The sequence below is a fragment of the Taeniopygia guttata genome, chromosome 30 (assembly GCF_048771995.1).
Source record: "Taeniopygia guttata chromosome 30, bTaeGut7.mat, whole genome shotgun sequence".
NCBI lineage: Eukaryota > Metazoa > Chordata > Aves > Passeriformes > Estrildidae > Taeniopygia > Taeniopygia guttata.
In genome coordinates this window covers 5,618,366-5,645,200 of record NC_133055.1, presented here as the reverse complement: position 1 = coordinate 5,645,200, position 26,835 = coordinate 5,618,366, and the positions used below count along the sequence as shown (strand labels likewise).

General features: G+C 58.2%; 2 protein-coding genes across 2 annotated transcripts in view; one reads left to right on the top strand and one right to left on the bottom strand.

Moving 5' to 3' along the window:
* The window catches only part of LOC100226816 (uncharacterized), a 1,189,242-nt gene that overhangs the window by 529,734 nt on the left and 632,673 nt on the right, over positions 1–26,835 (top strand). The window contains 1 exon segment of the mRNA XM_072919754.1: positions 23,933–23,940. Coding sequence (XP_072775855.1) covers positions 23,933–23,940 — 8 coding nt within the window.
* Positions 1–26,835, bottom strand: part of LOC121469068 (uncharacterized) — a 662,903-nt gene that overhangs the window by 462,967 nt on the left and 173,101 nt on the right. The window lies entirely within an intron of this gene.

The window sequence follows — 26,835 nt, the reverse complement described above, 5'->3', positions numbered from 1 at the left end:
CATTCCAGTCTCCATCACATTGTTGCCTTCCTTGGTGCCCCTCACCACGAGGAAGGCCGAGCCCCAGGCTTAGGGACTCATCCTGTCACTGGCTGAGGAGCAGCAATGTCTCAGAGGTCCGGTGGGATTTTAGTGTCATTCAGAGCTGCTCTCCAGCCCCCAGCTCTCCTCACTGCTGAGTTCCCACTCCCTTTTCCTCGTCCTTGCAGCAGGATGAGCTCTGTGAATCCCCTTGAGCCTCCCCACTCTTCCCAGCCCACGCACCCACCTCAGTTAGGCTGAAGCTGCAGCTTCTCTGTCTCCTCTGGCACACCAGTGCAGTCCCCTGTGCGGGGAGCCCCAGCCCCAGAGCACAGCACTCAGCAGTGCAGTCGGGGCTGGAGCAGCTGCCCTGCAGCCCTGGCTTGGCTCTTTGTGGCAGGGAATGCTCCCTGTGTGCAGCTGTCCCTGCAGGATGGCCCCAGGGCAGAGCCCAGCCGGGCTCCCCCTGCAGCCCCTGAAGCTTGGGGCAGACAGTGGTCCCAGAGCTGAGGTTCACGGGGAGCACCCGGAGCTGTGCCTCGCACTCTGGTGCCGTGTCACAGTCTCGTGTGCAGGGGCAGCTCCAGGGCCTTCTTCCTCTTCCTCCACCCCGGCCAGCTTGGGCACTCTTGGGGCTCTCTGCTCCATGTCAGTGGCTGGATTTGTGGCTACTTGCAGGAGAGATGCCTCAGAAAACTCCGAGTCAGCAAGTTCTGCTTTCGTGCCTGGAAGGCACCTTCAAGAGAGAAGCCTCAGGAAGGCTCAGGACAGCAAGTCCTGTGCTCTGGTCTCGAGGGCTCCTGCCACAAGGACAGAAGACTCCTGTCAAGGATGGTGCTCTGGCCTCGAGGGCACCGGCAGCAGGGATGGGAGAAACCTCCGGGGCACCAAGTCCCACACTCTGCCCTCGAGGGCACCTGCAGAAGAGAAGCCTCGGGAAGGCCACGGGTCAGCAAGTCCTGTGGTCTGGCCTTGAGGTCAGCTGCAGGAGTAACGCCTCAGAAATCTCTGGGTCAGACACGAACGAGTGCGCTGTGCGAGGACTCCTCACAGCACTGCTCTGTCCCATCCTGTCCTTGTTGCATGCACTGAGCACTGTGGCATGGTCCTGTCACCACCAGCTCCTGTGTCACCACGTGTCACAAAGGGCCCTTGGACACTCGGCTGCGTTCCATGCTGCAGCGTGTCACAAAGGGCCCTTGGATACCCTGTCCCGTTCCATTCCACGGTGACCATGCTGCACCGTGTCACAAAGGGCCCTTGCACACTCTGCCACCTGCCCTGGGGCCACCCCCAGCCCCCCCAGAGTGGCCCAGGTTGAAAGGAGTCCCTCACCCCAAGTGTCTGAGACAGCCCAACAGGATCTTTAGGAACGGCTCAGACCATCAGCAAACGCTGCCCTGCTCTGCGGGCTCAGGGCAGCAGGAGCCCCCAGGGCTGCCGACGCAGCCGCGCTGGGAAGGGCACGGGGCCCTGCACAGAAGCTGGCACGGCCTCCTCGGGACACGTCCCACATGGTGGCCATCCTAAACCCGCGGGTGTGACACAGACCAGGAACGTGTGGGCCAGGGCAGGAATGCTGCTCTGACCCTGGGGCCCGGGGAGCGCTGACACCAGCAGGTGAGGCACAGTCCCTGCCCAAGCAGACCTGCGACCCCCGAGCCCTGGCAGGGCTGGTGCCCGTCTCCTGCCCCAGAGACCTGTGCCCCTGGGGGGCTTCTGTGCCAGAGGGAGCCAAACCCACCTGCACTGGGGGCTGTGCTCCTGCTTGGCAGGAACACCTGGAGCAACTGCTGGCAACACTTGGTCTCTGTCAGAAGCTCTTACTCCATGCTGAAATTATTTTCTCATTGAAGTTATTGCCTTCAGCACAAAAACACCTTAGCAGCAAAGGCACAGAAGAATCTGGCAAGTAAGAATCCTCAGTTCAGGAAAGATTTACTTCCCATTGCTCAAATCAAGTAGTTCCAAAACATTGCAAACTTACCAAATTAATTGGGATGGCCTGAGGAGATGAAGATTTGGAATTTTGCTTCCCATCTCAAAGCAGCAACTCCTTTGCCTTAACCTCATCCACTGAGGGTCACTTTACACAACATAACACTACACAAAAAAAGGGCAAAACCAAGGGCCATTCTTTGGTTTGCAAATGGTTTTCTATGAAGGGATGATAGTATCCTAGGTCTCTTAAGGAATAAAAGCTCTCAAGAAATGGAGGTCCACTCAGTGGTACAAAAGTAGCTCAAACAAATGAGGAGATGGCAAAAGGGCTAATCCTCCCCCTGCTACAGATATCTAATTGTCCAGTAAAGTACAGCTCTCCCCTCTTCTTCCCTGCAGGAGAATCAGGACCATGAAAAGGAAAAGTCACAAATATTCTTTCTGCCCTGCGTAACCAAAGCTGTGCCAAAGCACAGATGCTGCCTTCAAAGTGACTCTAATTCCAGCCTAGAGCTCTCACCTTCCAGAAAACTCCTTCCCCAACACCCCACTAACACCAACTCCCCCCAAACTCCTGCACAGAAGCCCTCAGCACCCTGTCAGGAACCCCGGCTGTCCCCGTCCCTCTGCAGAGCTTTCCCACCCTCCAGCAGACCCCCTGGTTCCCTGCACAGTGCCGTGGCATGGCCTCAGGAGGATCTGCTCCAAGGGCTTCCCCTGGAGCAAGCTCAGGCTGCCAGGCCTATGGATCCTGGATCATCCTTCCCACCGAGCCTTCCTGTGCACGGCTGTTCCATCTGCACCTTTGGGCTCAGCTCAGACTTCTCCACTAAACCAGGAGTGCTGGTAAAGGCTGGAGAGCAGCCTGGCAAGCTCTTTCTCCAGCTCCCTCTTTACTCTTGGGGAGGTAGGTAGAACATTCCACAGGAAAGCAACTGATGCCACAAGGAGGGGTGGCCTCAAGCACCTTTGGCAATGAAACAAAGCCTTTGTTTGACATAAGTAAGCACAAGCAAGTCACAAAAGTAAACAGGTAATTAGCACAGCCATACATAGGAACTCAGCACCAGTTAGCATAAGAAAAACCTGGCAGGCCTAACTTGACCTGAGAGTGACTTGACACAAAGCTTTAGACATAGTCTACCAGAAGAACTAAGGGCAAGTGTGGAGTCAGCCCTGTGCAGGGAAGCCATGAGGAAGACTTTGTGCTGCTTTAGGGCATCGAGACCGCTCCTGGCCAGCGCCTGGACATCAGCTTCAAGTATAGGAATCTGAGCCAATGTATTTCCAACCCCCTGCCTACCGAATCACCTCAGCAGTGTAAAGATGGACGGTATGTTTGGTACAATTCCTGCATCAACCCACTGAAATTTATACCTGGTGGAGGAATATTTTAGTGGGGTGCAGACCCCCGCCCTCCCGCCAGGTCAATAAAAGAGCTTTTGGTAGACAGTGCATTTGTCTGCTAATTTCTTTGAATGAGGGAGACCCCTCAGGACTGCTATATCCTGAGGGAACACCACTGGCCTTGACCTGTAGGCAGCTGCACAAGCTTAAAATCTGCTGCCTCAGCTTCCAGGACCTCTCTTGGCCAGCATCCTGACGTGGATGCAGAACTGTTGTGAGGCGCTGCTGGGACCCAGCAGGACAGGACTGCCTGTGTCGTGTCCACATAGCACCCCTCACACAGCCAGGGTCATCCCGAAACCAGAGAAATGCTCAGGTGTCAGCAGAGGGGAGCAAGGAGCACTGGGCTCCTCTCAGGGTATCTCAGCTGGGCTGGCTCCACAACACCCCCCCCCCCCCCCCATTTTAAGGCCTGCTGATGCCCAGCTGCCAGAAATGCCTCCCTTGTGCTCTCCAAGATGCACAGGGAGAGCCAGTGAGCAGGACATTTGGGAGGCAAACCTTCCAAGCCTTTGCTGAGGCCAGGCACACACCAAGATCAGCCAAGACCCTCCACCACACTGCCTGGCCCACCCAGCCCAGCTCTGTGCTGGCCCTGGGCCACAGCAGCTTCCACCAAGCAAGGGCAAATGCATGTAGCCAAGAGTTGAAACACAGCAGACAGGGAAGATGTGAAACGTGAGTGTGTAAAGGCCTTTTAATTCACAGCTCCCACAGAGAGCTTTGGGGCTCACAGATGGACAGAGATGGTTCTGCTCACCCCTCTGTCCAAAGGGGGGGTAACACACGCTGCTGCAGGTGCTTGGGTTGGTCCCTGCAGGTCCAGGTGGATGCCAAACCTGCTCTTCACAGCCTTCTCCCTTCCCCTGCCCCTCTGCCAAGTGCAGCGGGCCTCAAGGACTGAAAGGAGCACAGAGAGCCAAAGGGGGACACTTGCACCTGCCTCACTGGGAGCTCCCTGGGAAGCACTTTCCTTGAGAAGCAAGCCCCTGTCCTCCAAAGGCATTTCCCCAAATGTGCAGCTTTTCTGCTCAACACCAACACACCCTTAGAAAACGCTGGCAAAGCTGAAGGACTTCATGTCCTTTCAGGACAGGCACTCCAGCTCTAGCTCCTATTCCCCCAAGTGCCTTTCCAGGTGGAGGCTCAGACGTGCAGCCCCAGGCCCTCTACAAACACAAGCTGCTCAGTGCCTCTTCACCTGCCTCAACTCCTGCCTGCGCCCACGGCACCAAGACCAGGCTGTTCCCAGCCAGAGCCCAGAGCCCTGCTCCCACAGGACGCTCTTGCCAGCACCTTCCAGGCCTCTCCACTGTGCACACAGCGCTTTTCATGCCCGCTCCCAACAGGCTCTGGAAGGCAGAGCACAGCCTGGCTGCCTCTGCCACCAGCACAGCCCAAACACAGGCGGAGGAAGAAGCAGCAGGGGCTGTTTTGTGGCCATGCCCAAGAGAGACTGGAAGGGTGCCCTCCCTCTGCTCTCACTGGCTTGGCTTTCTGACTGGCTCTGAGCCTGGGGCTGCCATTCCTCACTTGTGGGCACCAGAACAACAGCCGGGATCCCGGCACTGCCTGACAGCGCTCCGGGCACTGGCAGGGTCGCGCGTCCCAGTCTCGGGCACCGTGCTGCTGCTTCCTTTGCCCTCAGGCACACCCAAAGCTCCCTGCTAAGCCTGGATGGTCGCTGGTTCTGCCCTCTCCCTGATCCTGTGCAGGGATGGAGCACTGCTGAGCTTTCAGGAAGCTATTCCTGAAAACTTCCAGCATTCCAAGCTCCTTTGCCCTCCGTGGAAGCTTGCCATGGAATCCCTCACAGCTGCCTTCAGAGCATACTCAGCTTGGCTCTTCCAAATTCCAGGGGCTCCAGGCTGCTCAGCAAGATCTGCAACTCCACAGGGTTGTGGAACTGCACCTTCAGCACAGGCACCTCTCCAGCCTGATCTGCCCTCGTTCTGTGTGTGTGTGCACAGAACACGGCGTGGAAGAGAACAGCAGCAGGGGCCTGTGTGTCCCAGGGCCCGGGATTTGTGACGCTTCAGCTCCACAGAGATGCAGGTAAGGGGGAGAAACCAAACTGTTTATTAAGGGAAGGGAAAGGGAAGGGATGAGATGGGGGCCAAAAAAAGGGAATGGGCGGCGTTTGAGGGCTGGAGGGAGGAGCTGTCAACAGGGAGGGGGAAGGCAGCAGCTATGGGAGCTTGCAGCAGGCACAGCTGTGGCCAGCATCAGGTGTGCCTGGAGCTCCAGTGACATTGAGTCCTGGTGCTCTCTTCACTGTCTCCTGGTACTCTGCTTGGGAGCCTGGTTCTCTGAATCCAGCAGATGACCTTAGTTCTGCACATCTTTGTCCAAAAACTACCTGAATTTCCAGGTTAGTGGAGGATGGGCTGTCATCTTCGCTCATGGCTTGAAGGGCTGGAAGACAGATAAACTACCACAGTCAGAGACCAGGGGCTGTGAGACATCACAGAGAGCTGTGTGACATCACAGGGGCTGTGTGACATCACAGAACCAGTGTGACATCACAGGAGCTGTGACATCACAGGTCCTGTGTGACATCACAGAGGGCTGTGTGACATCACAGAGATGTCCGTGTGACATCACAGGGGCTGTGTGACATCACAGAGAGCTGTGTGATGTCACAGAGATGTCATTGTGACATTACAGAGATGTCTGTGTGACATCACGGAGATGCAAGTGTGACATCACGGAGATGCAAGTGTGACATCACAGAGAGCTCTGTGACATCACAAAAATCTGTGTGACCTCACAGGTTCAGTGTGACATCATAGGAGTTTGTGTGACATCACAGAGATGTCAGTGTGACATCACAGAGAGCTGTGTGACATCACAGAGATAACAGTGTGACATCACAGAGATGTCGGTGTGATATCACAGGGGCTGTGTGACATCACAGAGATGTCTGTGTGACATCACAAAAAGCTGTGTGACCTCACAGGTTCAGTGTGACATCATAGGAGTTTGTGTGACATCACAGAGATGTCAGTATGACATCACAGAGAGCTTCTTGACATCACAGAGATGTCTGTGACATCAGAGGAGGTTGTGTGATGTCACAGAGATGTCAGTGTGACATCACAGAGATGTCAGTGTGACATCACAGAGATAAAAGTGTGACATCACAGAGGGCTGTATGATCTTGCACCTTCTGGAAGATGGAGTATCGCCCACTCTGTATTGCCCGGAGGACATGCAATGTTTGAAGTGGCAGCTCTGACATGGCACTACTGACATCCTCTGTCAGGCATTCAAGGGCTGCAAGAGAGAGGAACAGAGCCACGGTCAGATCCCGACTCTGCGGGGAGCCGAGGGGAGCCCGCCCTGCCAGGGCCATCCCAGCCGGCTCTTGCCATGGCCGGGAGGGATCAGGGACCAAGGGGATCAGCCCGAAGCTGCTGGCCACGCATCCCCCACGTGTCCCTGAAATCTCTGTGTGCTCTACCTAGGAGAGCAGAGCTCTCCACAGCTGGGGCAGGGCTTGCAGCTCGCCCCGGCAGCCCCCGCTAGCAGCCCGCTGCCCTGTCTCACCATTGCAGATCAGCTGGAGCTTTTCCTGCTGTCCCCTCAAGCTCCTCCCGGCCGTCCCTGGGAACACAGAGCCTGTCAGGCCCAGCGGCACAGCTCCCTGCCAGCGGCGCTGCCAGCCCTGTGCCCACACGCCCTCCTGGCCCGGCTCGTGGCTCACCCATGAACCTGACGGCGCCTCTCGCAGGGGCTCCTGTGGGCTCTGCAGGTAGGGCAGGGCCCGGCGCAGGTGCTCGGCCACGCTGCTGCTGTCCTCTGCCAGCTGCAGAGAGCGGCAGGAGGGAAGGGTTGGCCCCACAGCCCTGCCGGGCCGGGGCTCCATGGGCACCCGGCTCGGGCCGCAGGAGCCTGGAGCAGAGCCCGCGCGGCCTCGGGCTGCAGCAGCGGGCAGGGGCACAGCTGCCAGCCCGCACACCGAGCACCGCGCTCAGGGGGCTTCTCCAGGCTGGGGCTGTGGCTTCCCGGCCCTCCTTACCAGGCACTCGGTGAACTTCCACAGCTCCTGGTTCTTCACCAGCTTTTCAAGATTCCTCCTCTTCAGGAGCTCGGCCGCACAAAGCAGCGTTTCCTGAGAAGCCTGGAGAGCAGCAGAGACGCGGAGATGGCCCCACAGCCCAGGGCGCAGGACCTGTGTCCCTGTGCCAGGGCCTGGAGGAGGCTGCAGCCTGCGAGGTGCCAGGGCAGGAGGCAGCCCAGCCCCTGCCAGGGAACAGCAGCAGCTGCCGAGTCCTCACCTCTGCCACTCGCTGGTTCTCATCATGGCAGTGGAAGGAGAGTGGCAGCAGGCTCTGGCGCACGTGTGTCTTCAGGGATTCATTTTCCTTTTCCTGAGGAAAAGTCATCAATGTTCAGAAGAGCAGTATGGAGAGCGGCTGCACTTGGCTATTGTCCTGTATGAAGGGAAGAAAAAGAGACCTCAGCATTGGCTGCACGAGGCTCAGCTTGGTGCAGGCCTGCAAATCCACAGGGCACAAATTGTCTGGGCAGCAGCCAGTGGCCGTGGCTGGGGCAGTGAGCTTTACATGGTCAAGGAGTGGCAGGAGCACCTCAACCAGCTCCAGTGTGATGGGGCTGAGTATCAGCATGTCCTTGTCCAAGATGATAAAGTTGAGGAGCATGGCTGTCATGCTAACTATCTCTCCATCTCCATCCCACAGGAGCTCCACAAGACTTTCAGTCAGGCTCCACATTTTTTCTCTCTGTGAGGAACACAAGTTTGTGAAATGCCATCCTGCTGCTGCAGGGCCTAGAGGCCAAAGGGCTGTTCCAAAGCACTTGGGCAGCTGAAGCGGGAGGCAGGAGAGCTGGGAGCAGCTGGCCCAGCGCCCAAAGCCCAGCCAAGCCCAAGCGACTGCATTCCTGAGCGCAGCCTCTGCCCCTGCCCCCTTCTCACCATTGAGAGATCCTTGATGAGCTCGAGAAGGGCCCTGAGCGCCAGGTGACGCCTCTCCTTGCACTCGCTCCTCAGGTGCCTTGACAAGATTTGCAGGACTCTGTCAGCACCACATTCACTCAAGTCCAGGCACTCGAGGACCTGAAAGGCACAGGGCAGTGACAGGGGACCGGCCGGCAGGAGCCCAGAACCGCACAGGGCCGGGCCCAGGCAGCAGCACAGGGCGCGGGCACCGTCCCAGGCACTGCGGCCAAGAGAGGGCAGAGAGCCGGGAGGCAGCTGAGCGAGGCAGCGCTGGCCTTCAGGCTCACCTCCACCAGGAACACCAGGGAGGGCAGCTCCCAGCGTGGCTCCTGTGTGCTGAGCAGCCGGAGCAGGTAGCGAGCGATCCGAGAGCACAAGGGGATGGAGACACAGGACATCTCCCTGGCAGGAGACAAAGTAACCAAGACTGTGGGCCAGGGGGACAAACCTCTCCCAGGACTGACTCACAGAGGTCTGGTCTTTCCCCAGCATCCTGCAAGGGCCCCTGGGCTATTTGGGAGGCGGCTCCTTGTGGGCACCCTCCTCTCCCAGCCTTTTTCAGTCTGCTTGGCTGTCCCTTGGTGACAAGGCCCTCTGGCCCATGACCACAGGGACTGTGTGGGGCACCCCAGGCACAGAGCACAAATGTCAGAGGCAGCAGTGTGAAGGGGGTCTCACCTGGCCAGCAGACCCACGGCACAGTGGTGGGTGTCAGCACACAGCAGCGTGTCCCAGCCACACTTGCGTTCCATTGCCACCACCACATCCTCGTGCTGCATTTGGCAGAGCAGGGACTTCAGGGTCCGCACTGCAAACCTGTGTGCAGAGCAAAGCCCAGGTCACACTGGGAGCACTGGCTCCTGCCCAGGGATGTGGCAAGGACAGGAGGACTGGGATGGAGCACCTGTTGGGGTTGGTGGTAAGGCCGTATTGCTGCTCACATCCCTTCCAGAAGGTATTGACCTCCTATGGCATATCCAGAGTGCTGAAGAGCACTTGGAAGAGCAGATGGGCAAACAGGCGGGGGAAATACACGGTCACCATCTGTGGGACACAGGGCAGCTGGAAAATCTTCCACATCACCACAGTTGCCTGCAAAGGACAGAGCCCCTCGAGACAGCGCTCAGTGCCGAGGTGTCCGTGTGGCAGGGCCCGAGCACGGGAGGGAGAGGCCCGGAGAGACGCAGGGGGAGCAGCGGGCCTGGTGGCCCTGAAGCTGCCCCGAGGCCAGGTTTCAGCCCAGCGCCTGAGGCAGGGAGACGCCGTGGGGGAGGGAGGATGGAGAGCTGCTGGAGGGGTGGCCTTGGGGCCAGCAAAGGCAGAAACTCACAGCCAGGGCAAGGACAGCCGTGTGGTCCCCATCGGAGGTGCACGTGCTGTGCTCTGGCCAGCTCCCCAGCACATCGAGGAGTTCGAGCATGGCCGGCTCTGCAGTCCTGGGCGAGCACATGATGCTCTTCCACATGGCCAAAGCAGCTCTGTGGGGTCAGAGCTCTGTCTCAGAGGAGTCTGGGACACAGCAGCGTGGCCTGGGTGGCAGCGGGGAGCTGAGCTGCTCTGCCAGCCCTGCCTCTGCCCACTGCCCCTCACTGGCAGCACGCAGGCAGCCCAGCCCTGTGGGGACTGGCCCCTGAGGGGCAGGGGAGAAGCATGGCAGCACGCTGGGGGGCTGGCAGGGGCCAGGGCTGGCAAAGGGAGCAGCCAGAGGGCCCTGGAATTCTCTGTTTGTCAGACACCTGGGACAGGCTGTACAGGCTGAAGGGCTGCTGAGCCTTGTGGACACGTGGGCCCCGTACCTGTCACACACTGGGGCCACACGCAGGAGAGCCATCACCACGTCAGAGGGCTGTGCCTCTGTCAGATCCAGAAGGGGCCTGTACAGATTGTACTCAGGAAACTCATTGGCCACGAGGATGTACCTCACCATGGCAGGCAGCTGGAGAAGGCAGGGGAGACCTGGAAAGCTGCCAGAGGAAGGAATGTGCCCAGCTGCCCCAGAGAAGTGCTTCCCTTGCCACCACACTGCCATGGCCTCAAAGGCTTCCAGGGAGCAGCAGGCGTGGCTTGGGAGGCCACACAATTGCTGGGAGGATCAAACCCTGGCCACAGGCTGCTCACTTGCTTTGGGCTGGAAGGACCCTCCTCCACAAGCATATCCAGCAGGGCAGCACTGGTCTTGGTTTTGAAGATGGGAGAGTACGCTCTGACCACAGCGCCCACGACGCTGCTCTCTTCCTCCCGAATCCTCTTCATGAATTTGCAAACCATCTGTAGCAGAAGGGCAAGAAGCCCGGGATGTTGCATGGAGTGCTCCGAGCACAGTGCTGCGCTGAGCAGTGCCAGCAGGCCCAGCCCAGGTGGGGATGGCTGCAGGTACCTGCGCTGTTCTGCGGAAGCGGCCACGGGTGCGTTCCTGCTCTCGTGTGCGCTGCACGGCTGCACCTGGCAAAGAGCGAGCGCAGCCCGAGCTGAGGGGCTGCGGGAGAGGCCGGAGAACACAGCCCAGCCCTGCGCTGCCCAGGCAGGGACAGCCCCGCGCCGCCCCAGGGCATGGAGCACGGCTGTGGGGTGTCTGCCCGGCCCCTATTCCATCCTGTCCATGGGCATGGCCCCAGGGGATGGCATGGGATGGGATGGGATGGGATGGGATGGGATGGGATGGGATGGGATGGGATGGGATGGGATGGGATGGGATGGGATGGGATGGGATGGGATGGGATGGGATGGGATGGGATGGGATGGGATGGGATGGGATGGGATGGGATGGGATGGGATGGGATGGGATGGGGCCAAGCTGGCTGCAGGCACCAGCCCTGTGGCCCAGCTCTGCCACTCACCCTTCTGTGGTAGCTGGAACTGCTCCACCTCTTCAGGCTGCTGTGCTGGGGCAGCTCCAGGGCCTTCTTTCTCCTTCTTCCCCCAGGCCAGCTTGGGGACGCTCGCAGGTCTGTGCTCTGCGTCACTGCCTGGATTCATGGCTACTTGCCGAAGGTGAAAAGGAAAATGTCCAAGTCAGCGAGTGCTGCAGTCGTGCCTTGAGGGCACCTGCAAGAGTGAAGTCTTGGCAAGGCTAAAGGACAGCAAATCCTGCACTCTGGTCTTGGGGTCTCCAGCCACAAAGACAGGAGACTCCTGTCAAGGACTGTGCAAAGCAAATGCCACAGTCTGCCCTCGAGGGCAGCTGCAGAAGAGATGCCTCGGGAAGGCCAGGGGTCACCAAGTGCTCTGGTCTGACCACGAGGTCACCTGCAGGAGTAATACCTCGGGAAAGCTCCGGGTCAGCAAGGAATGAGTGGCTGTGCGAGGGCTCCTCACAGCACCGCTCTCTCCGTCCTGTCTCGTCGCGTGCACCGAGCACTGTGGAGTGGCCTTGTCACTGCCAACACCTTTGCCACAGCATGTCACGAAGGGCCCTTGGATACCCTGTCCCATTCCATTCCACAGTGACCATGCTGCACCGTGTCACAAAGGGCCCTTGGATACCCTGTCCCGTTCCATTCCATGGTGACCATGCTGCACCGTGTCACAAAGGGCCCTTGCACTCACTGCCACCTGTGCTGGGGCCACCCCCAGCCCCCCCCAGAGTGGCCCAGGTTGGAAGGAATGCCTTGCCCCAAGTGTGTCAGACAGCACAACAGGATCTTTAGGAACTGCTCAGACCATCAGCAAACGCTGCCCTGCTCTGCGGGCTCAGAGCAGCAGGAGCCCCCAGGGCTGCCGACGCAGCCGCGGCGGGAAGGGCACGGGGCCCTGCACAGAAGCTGGCACGGCCTCCTCGGGACACGTCCCACATGGTGGCCATCCTAAGCACAGCCGTGTGACACAGACCAGGAACGTGTGGGCCAGGGCAGGAATGCTGCTCTGAGCCTGGAGCCCGGGGAGCCCTGCTAAACAGTTCTTGGAATATGTAAACCAGCTTGGGAAAAAAGTTTACTATCCATAAGGGGCTATGAATATGCAACAGGCTGGTGTAAGGGAAAAGGTATTCAAGGGGTATCTCCGGAGATAACCGTGTGCTCTCGGCTCAGTGCCGAGATGCACCCGGCCCTAACAACCTTTGCTCTATGGCCCTTGTCTCCTCTTGTCCTGCATTAAACTCTTTAAATTTTCACAGGTGAGTGAAGGTGTTTTTCACAGCCCCGAGCGGAGAGCTCTGCCCGGCGGCTCCCGGGAAAGGCGGCGGCGCTCGGCACGGCCCCGGCCCGCCCGGCCCGCGGGATTTCCCCGGCCCGGGACAAAATGCTGCCCCGAAGGAGCGCTCGGAACGCCCCTGCGGCTCCTCCCTGCCCCGCAGTGCCGCAGCTGCCCCGCTGTGGCAGGGGGGCTCTGGAGCAGGGGGGCTCTGCGGGACCCCCGGGCTGTGCCCCCTCCCGGGCCGTGCCCGCCCCGGGGCTGATGCTCGGCCCGGGCTCTCTCGCTGTCCCGGCCCCGCAGGGTCCCGCCGTGAGCGGCACCGCCCGCCCGGCGCCGCAGGGCCCGAGCCCTGCCCGGCCAAGGCTCCGTGTCCATGGCCGGGCCCTGCCGGGGCTGCGGCCCCTGCCCGGCCCGGCACAGCCCGCAGCGCCCGGCGCAGCTCCCTCCGGCCGGGCACTGCGGCTCCCGGCGAGGCGGAATGTTCAGCGCACGGCATCTCTGCCAGCTCTGCTCACATGGGCAAAACCAGCTGCTGCTGAGGCAATCCGAGCTCCCACCGAAGCCTTCCACCCAAAATGCTGCCTTCAGCTCCGACACACCGCTAAGGAATCCAAGAGCAAACTGAAAGCTGATTAGAGAATCTTGCACAATCGCATCCAAGAACATTTTGTTATAAAATCACAAACGTTAACAGAAGCTGAGAAAGTCAACACTGTTAGAAAACAAGCTTCCAACAATGGGACTCGAAGAGCTGAGGGCATGCCTTTGAGTGGAATGAGCCCTCTCTTTCTGACATGTGAGCAATGCCATGGAATTTCCCAAACCAGGGAAATAGGAAGGCCTGGCAGCAGCAGCTTCACACACAGCAATGACACAGAACAGGGCAGGGCAAGAGGCTGACAAAACTCTAACTGCTACTTGCAATGAAGTACCTTTGTTTACAGTTCTAATCTAGCCACTATTAATATAGAGTCAAAAAGACAAAAATACCAGTAATAATAACTGTACTATTGATAGCAAAAATAGAGATAAAAGAAATAATAGGAATTAATAGTGGTAATTAAAACCGTACCATACTTTTAGCAGGTTTGCATGGACAGGTTTTGGTAAGAGAGGGGCTCTAGGAGCACCTTCTGTGAGAGCAGCTGCTCCTCCATGTCCCACAGAGTCAATTCCAGCCGGCTCCAGGACAGACCGGCTGCTGGCCAAGGCTGGCCCAGTTAGAAATGGTGGTAACGCCTTTGGGATAAGAGATTTAAGAAAATGGGTGATCCTGGAGCTGTGACTGTGAGCAGGGAGGAGCAGGGTGAGGACATGTGAGAGGAGCAGCTCTGCACACCCCCAGGGCAGGGCAGGGCAGGGCAGGGCAGGAGGGGCAGGAGCTGCTCCAGCTGCTGGAGCTGATTGCCCTGAGATTCCCTGGTCAGTCCCTGGTGAGGCAGCTGGGCCCTGCAGCCCATGGAGGGCACGGAGGGCAGAGATGCACCTGCAGCGCCTGCAGGAGCCCGTGCCGGAGCAGGTGGATGCCTGAGCGGAGGCTGCGACCCCGTGAGAAACCTGTGCTGGAGCAGGGAGCTGGCAGGGACCGGCAAACCCCTGGAGAGGAGCCCACGCTGGAGCAGGGCCCTGCCAGGACCTGTGAGCCCATGGAGGAGCGAGCCACGCTGCAGCAGTTTGTGGAGAACTGCTGTCCGTGGGATGAACTCACCGTGGAGAAGTTCATGGAGAAGTGTCTCCAGGAGGGACCCCTGGCACAGCAGGGAACGACTCCTCTCCCCGAGCAGCAGGAGAAACAACAGGGGATGAACTGACCTGAGCCCCCATTCCCTGTCTCCCTGCACCCACTGGAGGGGAAGTAGAGCTGGGAAGGAGGAAGGGAAGGGCAGAAGGTGTTTTTAAAGCTTTGTTTTACTTCTCACTGTCCTGCCCTGATCCAGATAGCAATAAATTCCATTAATATCTCCCATTTTGAAAATGTTTTGCCCATGATGGCATTTGCTGAGTGATCTGTCCCAGTCCTTAGCTCAACCCATGAAGCCTTCATTCTGTTTTCTCTCTCCTGTCCATCTCTGGAGGGGAGTGAGAGAGCAGCTTTGGTGGGTGCCTGACATCCAGCCAGGGTGAACAGACAACACTTCCTATCCTTCATTCTTTCTTTCTTTCCAGAGGTCACCGTGAAGGGGTTGAGTGGGGCTTTGATGGAGGGAGTGAAGGTGGTGGGGAGTGGTGGGGACAGGAGCCACAGGGATGTGGGACAGTCACCAGAGGGGCCTGGGCAGCTGTCAGGGGGCAAAGCCTGTCCCCCTGGCCCAGCAGCAGGGGACGGGGGGCACGGCCTGTCCCCCTGGCCCAGCAGCAGGGGACAGGGGGCACGGCCTGTCCCCCTGGCCCAGCAGCAGCCCAGTGCCCTGCCCAAGGTGCCCCAGAGGCAGGGGGAGACCCCAGTCCCGGGGCAGCGTTTCTGCCCCGCCCCCTGTCCAGCCCAGCCTGCCCCGTGTGCGCAGTGACCGCTGGCACGGGCTGCACTGGACACTGTGACCTGCTGGGGACACTGAGAGCTGCCCCGCTGTGACACTGCCCTTGGGATTTCACAGGCACCAAACAAACCCCAGCCAGCACCGCCCCTTGTCATGTCCCAGGCACCAGAGCACATCCCAGCCCCGCTCCTGGTGATGTCCCAGGCACCAGAGCACATCCCAGCCCCGCTCCTGGTGATGTCCCAGGGACCAGAGCACATCCCAGCCCCACTCCTGGTGATGTCCCATGCCCTATGAGTGTCCCAGGTGTGGGAAGAGCTCATCACACAGCTCAGCCTTGACCCAAACCAGCAGAGGCACCACGAAGGGCGGCCCTGCGAGTGCCCCAGTGTGGGAAGAGCTCCGTGCGCTGCTCCAGCTCCATCCCCCACGGGAGGATCCGTGCTGGATGATCCCCAGTGAGCCCCGGTGGGCAGACCCCCGGTGACCCGTGGTGCTGCTGATCCATGCTGGGAAGACACCTGGCTGGGGGCTCCACATCCTCCTGGCCCCCCTGGCCTGGATTATCTTTTCATTTCTCTTTGCTCTTTCAAAACTCTAAAAAGCAGGTAAAAATAAAGATGTTGAGCTGAGACAAGGATGGGGACATGGGGGTGGTTCTTGCAGGGGATGTGGGGGATGCTGGGTTTGAGGGACTTGAGGGTTCCTGGGAGGGACCTGGGAGTTGCTCAGGGCTTTGGGCACCCCAGGCTGAGCGGCTCCAGTTGCACTGGGAGACCCTGGTGGAGGTTCTGGCAGCTGGTCAAGGACCCCCTGCCCTGGAACTGTCCCCATGTGTCCCCATCCCATAGCCCGGTCCCCCTGCAGTGGCTGCCCCATTCCTTACTCCCCTTCCATAGTCCCCTTGCCCCTGCCTGTTCCCATGTCCCCCTTATCCCGTTCCCATCCTGCTCCCATCCCAATCCGGACCCCATTCTCGATCCCTGTACCGTATTCCCTGCCCCTGTCCCCATTCCCAGTCCTATTCCCTGTCCCCATTCCTGGTCCCTGTCCCCATTCCCTGTCTCTGTCACCACTCCCAGTCCCTGTCTCCATTCCCATTCCCCATTCCCTGTCCCCATTCCCATTCCCTGTCCCCATTCCCAGTGAGACATTAATTTGGAAGAATTAAGAATTTTAGGAAGTTAAGATGATAGTTAAATTAGATGTTGCTGACTTAGTGGAAGTAGATAAATGGGCTTTGTTCATAGTTAACAGTAGCTGGATCTTAGATAAGATATCCAGGATCTATTAACTCATTGCTTGTCAGCTTTATGTTTGGGTAGCTGTGCTTAGCATGTGAAACAGAATGTGACAAACAGATTTCAGGGACACAAAAACAGTTGCAGACTTCCCCTACTTTAGGAATCCATTAAGCACAGGAAAACGGCAAGGATTCATTTGTCACGTGTGCATGGGAAAGGCAGAAAGGTCAGAACGAGGAAGACTTATTTTACTTCTTCATTTTGGAGACCCCTCCCCAAAATGGACCCCTGACTCATTTCAGGGAACAGAACTACACATGCTTAATAGCCTTCCTGCCAATTAGCATATGAGGCAGAGCAGAGGAAGTGACAGGGATATGAATATGCATTCATATTTTGTGTATTCAAGACTTCTGTCAATAAAAAAGCCTTGTAACACCTGTGATTTTTGCAGTGTGCATTAGGAAATTATCCCAGGTACTGCCCGGCTGTCTCAATAAACATACACTTTCTAACTTTAAACTCTTAGAGAGTTTTTGTCCGTCTCAGTTGGATATTGATATTGGATCGATATTCATATTTTAGTAAATCATTATCGTAAAGAAGTCCTAGTATGTGTATTAAAATGTATTTTCTTAATATTCTAGCAATTATTCTTGCATTGCTTCAAGATATAAGTTAACTTTGCATAAGTTAATAGTATTCAAAATCCATGTTCTGTTCCTATTATTATTTATTATACAAAGAAAAAAGGGGAAAGGGGTTGGATTGAGGGTACACCCTCCTCCCCTCTGAGTCTGTTCTCATGTTTTACAATAAATCCTACAACAGTACAATACAGCTGCCTAAAATATGGACACTGGAAACCACAGACAGCATTACAAATGATCACCTGCCTCATGGACAGTTCATAGAAGGACTTGATTTGTTTACAAATTATTTCTCATGTTTACAAACAGTTTTTCTGTTTACAGACTGTTTTCTGGGAGTTCGGTTTTTCTCCAAGGGATCAAGTGCTTAAAGGTTGTTTTTTAAAATTGGGTTTTTCTCTGAGGGCTAAATGGGCTCAGGGTTAAATAGCTTTCTGCTTTTAGAGATAAGTTCAATTTCTAACCGAGAAGCATTATGCCTGTGGCCTGAGTTCTCCCCTAACAGTTCCTGGAGGGGAATGCTGCAGCTCCAGTGTAAATTAGATGCACGCTGTCCTCTGTCACCATGTTTGCAAAGGGCTCTTGCAGATGGGTGACAGAGAACAATACACAGAATTTTATAAAGAAAGGTGAGATGTTACCATGATTGACAGGGCTCTTGACCAATCAAATATCTCCCAAAACTGCAGGCACCTCACGGGCCAGAACCTGAAGGGGCGTGGAGCTCAAACCAATGAGAGCTTCCAGGCCTGGTCTTTCAAATGCCCTGTGTAAGGGGGGGTGTGGGAAATAAAATCTCTCTGTTGCCCCATGAACTCGGGAGGAGCAGTCTTTGTCTCCTGTGCCCTCGCTGCCCCACCAGACCAAAGAGATGTTCACCAGGGCCCTCCCTGTTTGTGGCCGTCCAGTGCCGAGCTGAGCAGGCAGCCAGTTGTGTTTACACGTGAGCTGCCACAGGAAGACACACAGCAGCTGGAGATTTGAATAGCAGAGCTTGGGCCAATTCTTTTTCTTTTCGAATGCAAGAAAGACGCAAAAGCACAAGGAAACATGACAGTGTTTCGGTGGATTCTCTTTGTCCTGTGAAGTTGAGTAGCTGTTGGTGTTTCTGTGCTGCTGCTAATCCCTTCCATGAAAGAATCATTCCGGGAAGGAGCAACAACATCTGACACGCACCAAGTGTTGCCACCAGTTGCTCCAGGTGCTGCTACCAACAGCCCCTGTAGGACGGAGCACAGCCCCCAATGCACACCAAAAGCCAGGGAATCTCAGGAAAACGGGAAACTGGACAAGACAAACGCAGATCTGAACCAATGTGGTTAATCAAATGTTCTCTGTTTATTTGAGATAAGATGGTAGTTTATATAAGCTTCTACATAGTTAACAGAAACAAAGGCACTCTGATTGGTAGGCTAACATTGTTTACCTTTTCCTTAAAGTGGCTTGAGCCTTACACTATAAACGTATACTAATTCACACCCAGACAGCCCAGTGGTCCCCGTCACACCTAATACTATTTCTATCTGCGCCACAAGCTCTGAATTTCTAACTGCGTCAGAGGCTTGAAGGCCTCACAAGGCCCAAATCTGAGGCCTAGACTGGAGTAGCTCAACTCTCATAAATCATGTCCTCTTTCTCTGAAAAATGCTGCAACACACACCAGCTTTGGCTGCCCTCTGGCAGAGAAGCCCTTTTGGGGCACAGGTTTCTGGGGCAGCAGACGGGCACCGGTGCTGCCAGGGCTCGGGGGAACTCTGCTTCGGCGGGGGCTGTGCCTCAGCGGCTGATGTCAGCGCTCCCCGGGCCCCAGGGTCAGAGCAGCATTCCTGCCCTGGCCCACACGTTCCTGGTCTGTGTCACACGGCCGTGCTTAGGATGGCCACCATGTGGGACGTGTCCCGAGGAGGCTGTACCAGCTTCTGTGCAGGGCCCCGTGCCCTTCCCGCCGCGGCTGCGTCGGCAGCCCTGGGGGCTCCTGCTGCTCTGAGCCCGCAGAGCAGGGCAGCGTTTGCTGATGGTCTGAGCCGTTCCTAAAGATCCTGTTGGGCTGTCTCAGACACTTGGGGCAAGGCATTCCTTCCAACCTGGGACACTCTGGGGGGGCTGGGGGTGCCCCCAGGGCAGGTGGCAGAGTGTGCAAGGCCCCTTTGTGACACGGTGCAGCATGGTCACCGTGGAATGGAACGGGACAGGGTATCCAAGGACCCTCTGTGACACAGTGCAGCATGGTCACCGTGGAATGGAACGGGACAGGGTATCCAAGGGCCCTTTGTGACATGGTGCAGCATGGTCACCATGGAATGGAACGGGACAGGGTATCCAAGGGCCCTTTGTGACACGGTGCAGCATGGTCACCGTGGAATGGAACGGGACAGGGTATCCAAGGGCCCTTTGTGACACGGTGCAGCATGGTCACTGTGGAATGGAACGGGACAGGGTATCCAAGGGCCCTTTGTGACATGCTGTGGCATACGTGTTGGCAGTGACAAGGCCACTCCACAGTGCTCTGTGCACGTGACAAGACAGGACGGAGAGAGCGGTGCTGTGAGGAGCCCTCGCACAGCCACTCGTTCCTTGCTGACCCGGAGCTTTCCCGAGGTATTACTCCTGCAGGTGACCTCGTGGCCAGACCAGAACACTTGGTGACCTCTGGCCTTCCCGAGGCATCTGTTCTGCAGCTGCCCTCGAGGGCAGACTGTGGCATTTGCTTTGCACTGTCCTTGACAGGAGACTTCTGTCCTTGTGGCTGGAGCCCCCAAGACCAGAGTGCAGGACTCGCTGTCCTGTAGCCTTGCCCAGACTTCACTCTGGCAGGTGCCCTCAAGGCACGACTGCAGCACTTGCTGACTCAGACCTTTTCCGAGCCACCTTCTCCTGCAAGTAGCCATGAATCCAGGCAGTGACGTAGAGCACAGACCTGCGAGCGTGCCCAAGCTGGCCTGAGGGAAGGAGGAGAAAGAAGGCCCTGGAGCTGCCCCAGCACAGCAGCCTGAAGAGGTGGAGCAGTTCCAGCTACCACAGAAGGGTGAGTGGCAGAGCTGGGCGACAGGGCTGGTGCCTGCAGCCAGCTTGGCCCCATCCCATCCCATCCCATCCCATCCCATCCCATCCCATCCCATCCCATCCCATCCCATCCCATCCCATCCCATCCCATCCCATCCCATCCCATCCCATCCCATCCCATCCCATCCCATGCCATCCCCTGGGGCCATGCCCATGGACAGGATGGAATAGGGGCCGGGCAGACACCCCACAGCCGTGCTCCATGCCCTGGGGCGGCGCGGGGCTGTCCCTGCCTGGGCAGCGCAGGGCTGGGCTGTGTTCTCCGGCCTCTCCCGCAGCCCCTCAGCTCGGGCTGCGCTCGCTCTTTGCCAGGTGCAGCCGTGCAGCGCACACGAGAGCAGGAACGCACCCGTGGCCGCTTCCGCAGAACAGCGCAGGTACCTGCAGCCATCCCCACCTGGGCTGGGCCTGCTGGCACTGCTCAGCCCAGCACTGTGCTCAGAGCACTCCATGCAACATCCCGGGCTTCTTGCCCTTCTGCTACAGATGGTTTGCAAAGTCATGAAGAGGATTCGGGAGGAAGAGAGCGGCGTCGTGGGCACTGTGGTCAGAGCGTACTCTCCCATCTTCAAAACCAAGACCAGTGCTGCCCTGCTGGATATGCTTGTGGAGGAGGGTCCTTCCAGCCCAAAGCAAGTGAGCAGCCTGTGGCCAGGGTTTGATCCTCCCAGCAATTGCGTGGCCTCCCAAGCCACGCCTGCTGCTCCCTGGAAGCCTTTGAGGCCATGGCAGTGTGGTGGCAAGGGAAGTACTTCTCTGGGGCAGCTGGGCACATTCCTTCCTCTGGCAGCTTTCCAAGTCTCCCCTGCCTTCTCCAGCTACCTGCCATGGTGAGGTACATCCCTGTGGCCAATGAGTTTCCTGAGTACAATCTGTACAGGCCCCTTCTGGATCTGACAGAGGCACAGCCCTCTGACGTGGTGATGGCTCTCCTGCGTGTGGCCCCAGTGTGTGACAGGTACAGGGCTCACGTGTCCACAAGGCTCAGCAGCCCTTCAGCCTGTACAGCCTGTCCCAGGTGTCTGACAAACAGAGAATTCCAGGGCCCTCTGGCTGCTCACTTTGCCAGCCCTGGCCCCTGCCAGCCCCCCAGCGTGCTGCCATGCTTCCCCCCTGCCCCTCAGGGGCCAGTCCCCACAGGGCTGGGCTGCCTGCGTGCTGCCAGTGAGGGGCAGTGGGCAGAGGCAGGGCTGGCAGAGCAGCTCAGCTCCCCGCTGCCACCCAGGCCATGCTGCTGTGTCCCAGACTCCTCTGAGACAGAGCTCTGACCCCACAGAGCTGCTTTGGCCATGTGGAAGAGCATCATGTGTTCGCCCAGGACTGCAGAGCCGGCCATGCTCGTACTCCTCGAGGTGCTGGGGAGCTGGCCAGAGCACAGCACGTGCACCTCCGATGGGGACCACACGGCTGTCCTTGCCCTGGCTGTGAGTTTCTGCCTTTGCTGGCCCCAAGGCCACCCCTCCAGCAGCTCTCCATCCTCCCTCCCCCACGGCGTCTCCCTGCCTCAGGCGCTGGGCTGAAACCTGGCCTTGGGGCAGCTTCAGGGCCACCAGGCCCGGTGCTCCCCCTGCGTCTCTCCAGGCCTCTTCCTCCCGTGCTTGGGCCCTGCCACACAGAAACCTCGGCACTGAGCCCTGTCTCGAGGGGCTTTGTCCTTTGCAGGCAACCGTGGTGATGTGGAAGATCCTCCAGCTGCCCTGTGTGCCACATGTAGTCACCGTGTATTTCCCCCACCTGTTTGTCCATCTGCTCTTCCAAGTGCTCTTCAGCACTCTGGATATGCCAGAGGAGGTCGATACCTTCTGGAAGAGATGTCAGCAGCAACACGGCCTTGCCACCAACCCCAGCAGGTGCTCCATCCCAGTCCTCCTGTCCTTGCCACATCCCTGGGAAGGAGCCAGTGCTCCCAGTGTGACCTGGGCTTTGCTCTGCACACAGGTTTGCAGTACAGACCCTGAAGTCCCTGCTCTGCCAAATGCAGCACGAGGATGTGGTGGTGGCAATGGAACACAAGTGTGGCTGGGACACGCTGCTGTGTGCTGACACCCACAACTATGCCGTGGGTCTGCTGGCCAGGTGAGACCCCCTTCACACTGCTGCCTCTGACATTTGTGCTCTGTGCCTGGGGTGCCCCACACAGTCCCTGTGGTCATTGGCCAGAGGGCCTTGTCACCGAGGGACAGCCAAGCAGACTGAAAAAGGCTGGGAGAGGAGGGTGCCCACAAGGAGCCGCCTCCCCAATAGCCCAGGGGTCCTTGCAGGATGCTGGGGAAAGACCAGACCTCTGTGAGTCAGTCCTGGGAGAGGTTTGTCCCCCTGGCCCACAGTCTTGGTTACTTTGTCTCCTGCCAGGGAGATGTCCTGTGTGTCCATCCCCTTGTGCTCCCGGATCGCTCGCTACCTGCTCCAGCTGCTCAGCACACAGGAGCCACGCTGGGAGCTGCCCTCCCTGGCGTTCCTTGTGCAGGTGAGCCTGAAGGCAGCACTGCCTCGCTCAGCTGCCTCCCGGCTCTCTGCCCTCTCTTGGCCGCAGTGCCTGGGACGGTGCCCGCGCCCTGTGCTGCTGCCTGGGCCCGGCCCTGTGTGGTTCTGGGCTCCTGCCGGCCGGTCCCCTGTCACTGCCCTGTGCCTTTCAGGTCCTCGAGTGCCCGGACTTGAGTGAACGCGGTGCTGACAGAGTCCTGCAAATCTTGTCAAGGCACCTGAGGAGCGAGTGCAAGGAGAGGCGTCACCTGGCGCTCAGGGCCCTTCTCGAGCTCATCAAGGATCCCTCGATGGTGAGAAGGGGGCAGGGGCAGAGGCTGCGCTCAGGAATGCAGTCGCTTGGGCTTGGCTGGGCTTTGGGCGCTGGGCCAGCTGCTCCCAGCTCTCCTGCCTCCCGCTTCAGCTGCCCAAGTGCTTCGGAACAGCCCTTTGGCCTCTAGGCCCTGCAGCAGCAGGATGGCATTTCACAAACTTGTGTTCCTCACAGAGAGAAAAAATGTGGAGCCTGACTGAAAGTCTTGTGGAGCTCCTCTGGGATGCAGATGGAGAGATAGTTAGCATGACAGTCATGCTCCTCAACTTTATCATCTTGGACAAGGACATGCTGATACCCAGCCCCATCACACTGCAGCTGGTTGAGGCGCTCCTGCCACTCCTTGACCACGTAAGGCTCACTGCCCCCAGCCACGGCCACTGGCTGCTGCCCAGACACTTTGTGCCCTGTGGATTTGCAGGCCTGCACCAAGCTGAGCCCCATGCAGCCAATGCTGAGGTCTCTTTTTCTTCCCTTCATACAGGACAATAGCCAGGTGCAGCTGCTCTCCATACTGCTCTTCCGAACATTGATGACTTTTCCACAGGAAAATGAAAAAGAGGCTCTGAAAGAGCCCTGTGTTCCGCGATTGCATTCCAGCTGCTCGGGCTGCTCAGCAAAGACACGCCATGCCGGGATTTGGCCGCCCTGGCGTTCCTTGTGGAGGTGAGCCTGAAGGCCAGCGCTGCCTCGCTCAGCTGCCTCCCGGCTCTCTGCCCTCTCTTGGCCGCAGTGCCTGGGACGGAGCCCGCGCCCTGTGCTGCTGCCTGGGCCCGGCCCTGTGCGGTTCTGGGCTCCTGCCGGCCGCTCCCCCGTCACTGCCCTGTGCCTTTCAGGTCCTGGAGCGCCTGAACCTGAGTGAATGCCGTGACAGCGTCCTGGAGTTCTTGTCAAAGACCCTGCAGAGTGAGTGCAGGGGGAGGCGTCGCTTGGCACTCAGAGGCCTCGTGGTGCTCGGCACCACCAGTGCCTCGGTGAGAAGAGCACAGGGGCTGAAGCCGTGCTGCCAGCGTGGGGCTGGGGAAGGCAGTCCCTGGGGCTTGGCTGGCCTTGGGGCACTGAGGCAGCTGCTGCCAGCTCTCCTGCCTCCTGCTGCAGCTGCCCGAGTGCTTTGGCACAGGCCTTTGGCCCCTGGGCCCTGTGGCAGCAGGATGGTGTTTCACACACTTGTGTTCCACAAGTAGATGGCCATAAGGATGTGGAGCCTGCATGAAAGGCTCGTGGAGCTCCTGCAGGTGAAGTTGTGCTCCATGTTTGTCTTCCGAGAGATGCTGGATTCTTTTCCAGAAGAGGATAAAAAGGCCCTGAAGACACACGTGCGCCAGAGCCTGCTGCCACTCTCCTTCCACTGCCATGATGAGAACCAGCGAGTGGCAGAGGTGAGGACTCGGCAGCTGCTGCTGTTCCCCTGGCAGGGGCTGGGCTGCCTCCTGACCTGGCACCTCGCAGGCTGCAGCCTCCTCCAGGCCCTGGCACAGGGACGGGTCCTGCGCCCTGGGCTGTGGGGCCATCTCCGCGTCTCTGCTGCTCTCCAGGCTTCTCAGGAAACGCTGCTTTGTGCGGCCGAGTTCCTGAACAGGAGGGATCTTGAAAAGCTGGTGAAGAACCAGGAGCTGTGGAAGTTCACCGAGTGCCTGGTAAGGAGGGCCGGGAAGCCGCAGCCCCAGCCTGGAGAAGCCCCCTGAGCGCAGTGCTCGGTGTGCGGGCTGGCAGCTGTGCCCCTGCCCGCTGCTGCAGCCCGAGGCCGCGCGGGCTCTGCTCCAGGCTCCTGCGGCCCGAGCTGGGTGCCCATGGAGCCCCGGCCCGGCGGGGCTGCGGGGCCAACCCTTCCCTCCTGCCGCTCTCTGCAGCTGGCAGAGGACAGCAGCAGCATGGCCGAGCACCTGCGCCGGGCCCTGCCCTACCTGCAGAGCCCACAGGACCCCTGCGAGAGGCGCCGTCAGGTTCATGGGTGAGCCACGAGCCGGGCCAGGAGGGGTGTGGGCACAGGGCTGGCAGCGCCGCTGGCAGGGAGCTGTGCCGCTGGGCCTGACAGGCTCTGTGTTCCCAGGGATGGCCGGGCGGTACCTGAGGGGGAGGAAGGAAGAGCTCCAGCTCATCTGTGAGGCTGAGTGAGGGCAGCGGGCTGCCAGCGGGGGCTGGCGGGGCGAGCTGCAAGCCCTGCCCCGGCTGTGGAGAGCTCTGCTCTCCTAGGTAGAGCACACAGAGATTTCAGGGACACGTGGGGGATGCATGGCCAGCAGCTTCGGGCTGATCCCCTTGGTCCCTGATCCCTCCCGGCCATGGCAAGAGCCGGCTGGGATGGCTCTGGCAGGGCGGGCTCCCCTCGGCCCCCCGCAGAGTCGGGATTTGACCGTGGCTCTGTTCCTCTCTCTTGCAGCCCTTGAATGCCTGACAGAGGATGTCAGTAGTGCCATGTCAGAGCTGCCACTTCAAACATTGCATGTGCTCCGGGCAATACAGAGTGAGCGATACTCCATCTTCCAGAAGGTGCAAGATCATATAGCCCTCTGTCATGTCACACGGACACCTCTGTGATGTAACACAGTTCTTTGTGATGTCCCACCGACATCTCTGTGATGTAACACAGCCCTCTGTGATGTCACACTGACCCTGTGATGTCACACTGTTATCTCTGTGATGTCACACAGCTTCTTGTGATGTCACACAGCTCTCTGTGACATCACATGGATGTCTCTGTGATGTCACATAGACATCTCTATGATGTCACACAATCTCCTGTGATGTCACGCTGACCATGTGAGGTCACACAGCTTTTTGTGATGTCACACAGACATATCAGTGAGGTCACACTGACATCTCTGTGACGTCACACAGACATATCTGTGATGTCATTCGGACATCATTGTGATGTCACACTGACCCTATGATGTCACACAGCTTTTTGTGATGTCACACAGGACCTGTGATGTCACACCACCTCCTGTGATGTAACACTGACATCTTTGTGATGTCACACAGCTCTCTGTGACATCACACAGGATCTGTGATGTCACACAGACATCCATGTGATGTCACACTGAAATCTCTGTGACGTCACACAGCTCTCTGTGATGTCACACAGCTCTCTGTGATGTCAGACAGATCTCTGTGATGTCACACAGCCCCTGTGATGTCACACAGGATCTGTGATGTCACTCAGGACCTGTGATGTCACACAGCCCTGTGATGTCACACAGCCCCTGTGATGTCACACAGATCTCTGTGATGTCACACAGCCCCTGGTCTCTGACTGTGGTAGTTTATCTGTCTTCCAGCCCTTCAAGCCATGAGTGAAGATGACAGCCCATCCTCCACTAACCTGGAAATTCAGGCAGTTTTTGGACAAAGATGTGCAGAACTAAGGTCATCTGCTGGATTCAGAGAACCAGGCTCCCAAGCAGAGTACCAGGAGACAGTGAAGAGAGCACCAGGACTCAATGTCACTGGAGCTCCAGGCACACCTGATGCTGGCCACAGCTGTGCCTGCTGCAAGCTCCCATAGCTGCTGCCTTCCCCCTCCCTGTTGACAGCTCCCTCCCTCCAGCCCTCAAACGCTGCCCATTCCCTTTTTTTGGCCCCCATCTCATCCCTTCCTTTTCCCTTTTATTAATAAACAGTTTGGTTTCTCCCCCTTACCTGCATCTCTGTGGAGCTGAAGCGGCGCAAATCCCGGGCCCTGGGACACACAGGCCCCTGCTGCTGTTCTCTTCCACGCCGTGTTCTGTGCACACACACAGAGGAACGAGGGCAGATCAGGCTGGAGAGGTGCCTGTGCTGAAGGTGCAGTTCCACAACCCTGTGGAGTTGCAGATCTTGCTGAGCAGCCTGGAGCCCCTGGAATTTGGAAGAGCCAAGCTGAGTATGCTCTGAAGGCAGCTGTGAGGGATTCCATGGCAAGCTTCCACGGAGGGCAAAGGAGCTTGGAATGCTGGAAATTTTCAGGAATAGCTTCCTGAAAGCTCAGCAGTGCTCCATCCCTGCACAGGATCAGGGAGAGGGCAGAACCAGCGACCATCTGGGCTTAGCAGGGAGCTTTGGGTGTGCCTGAGGGCAAAGGAAGCAGCAGCGCGGTGCCCCAGACTGGGACGCGCGACCCTGCCAGTGCCCGGAGCGCTGTCAGGCAGTGCTGGGATCC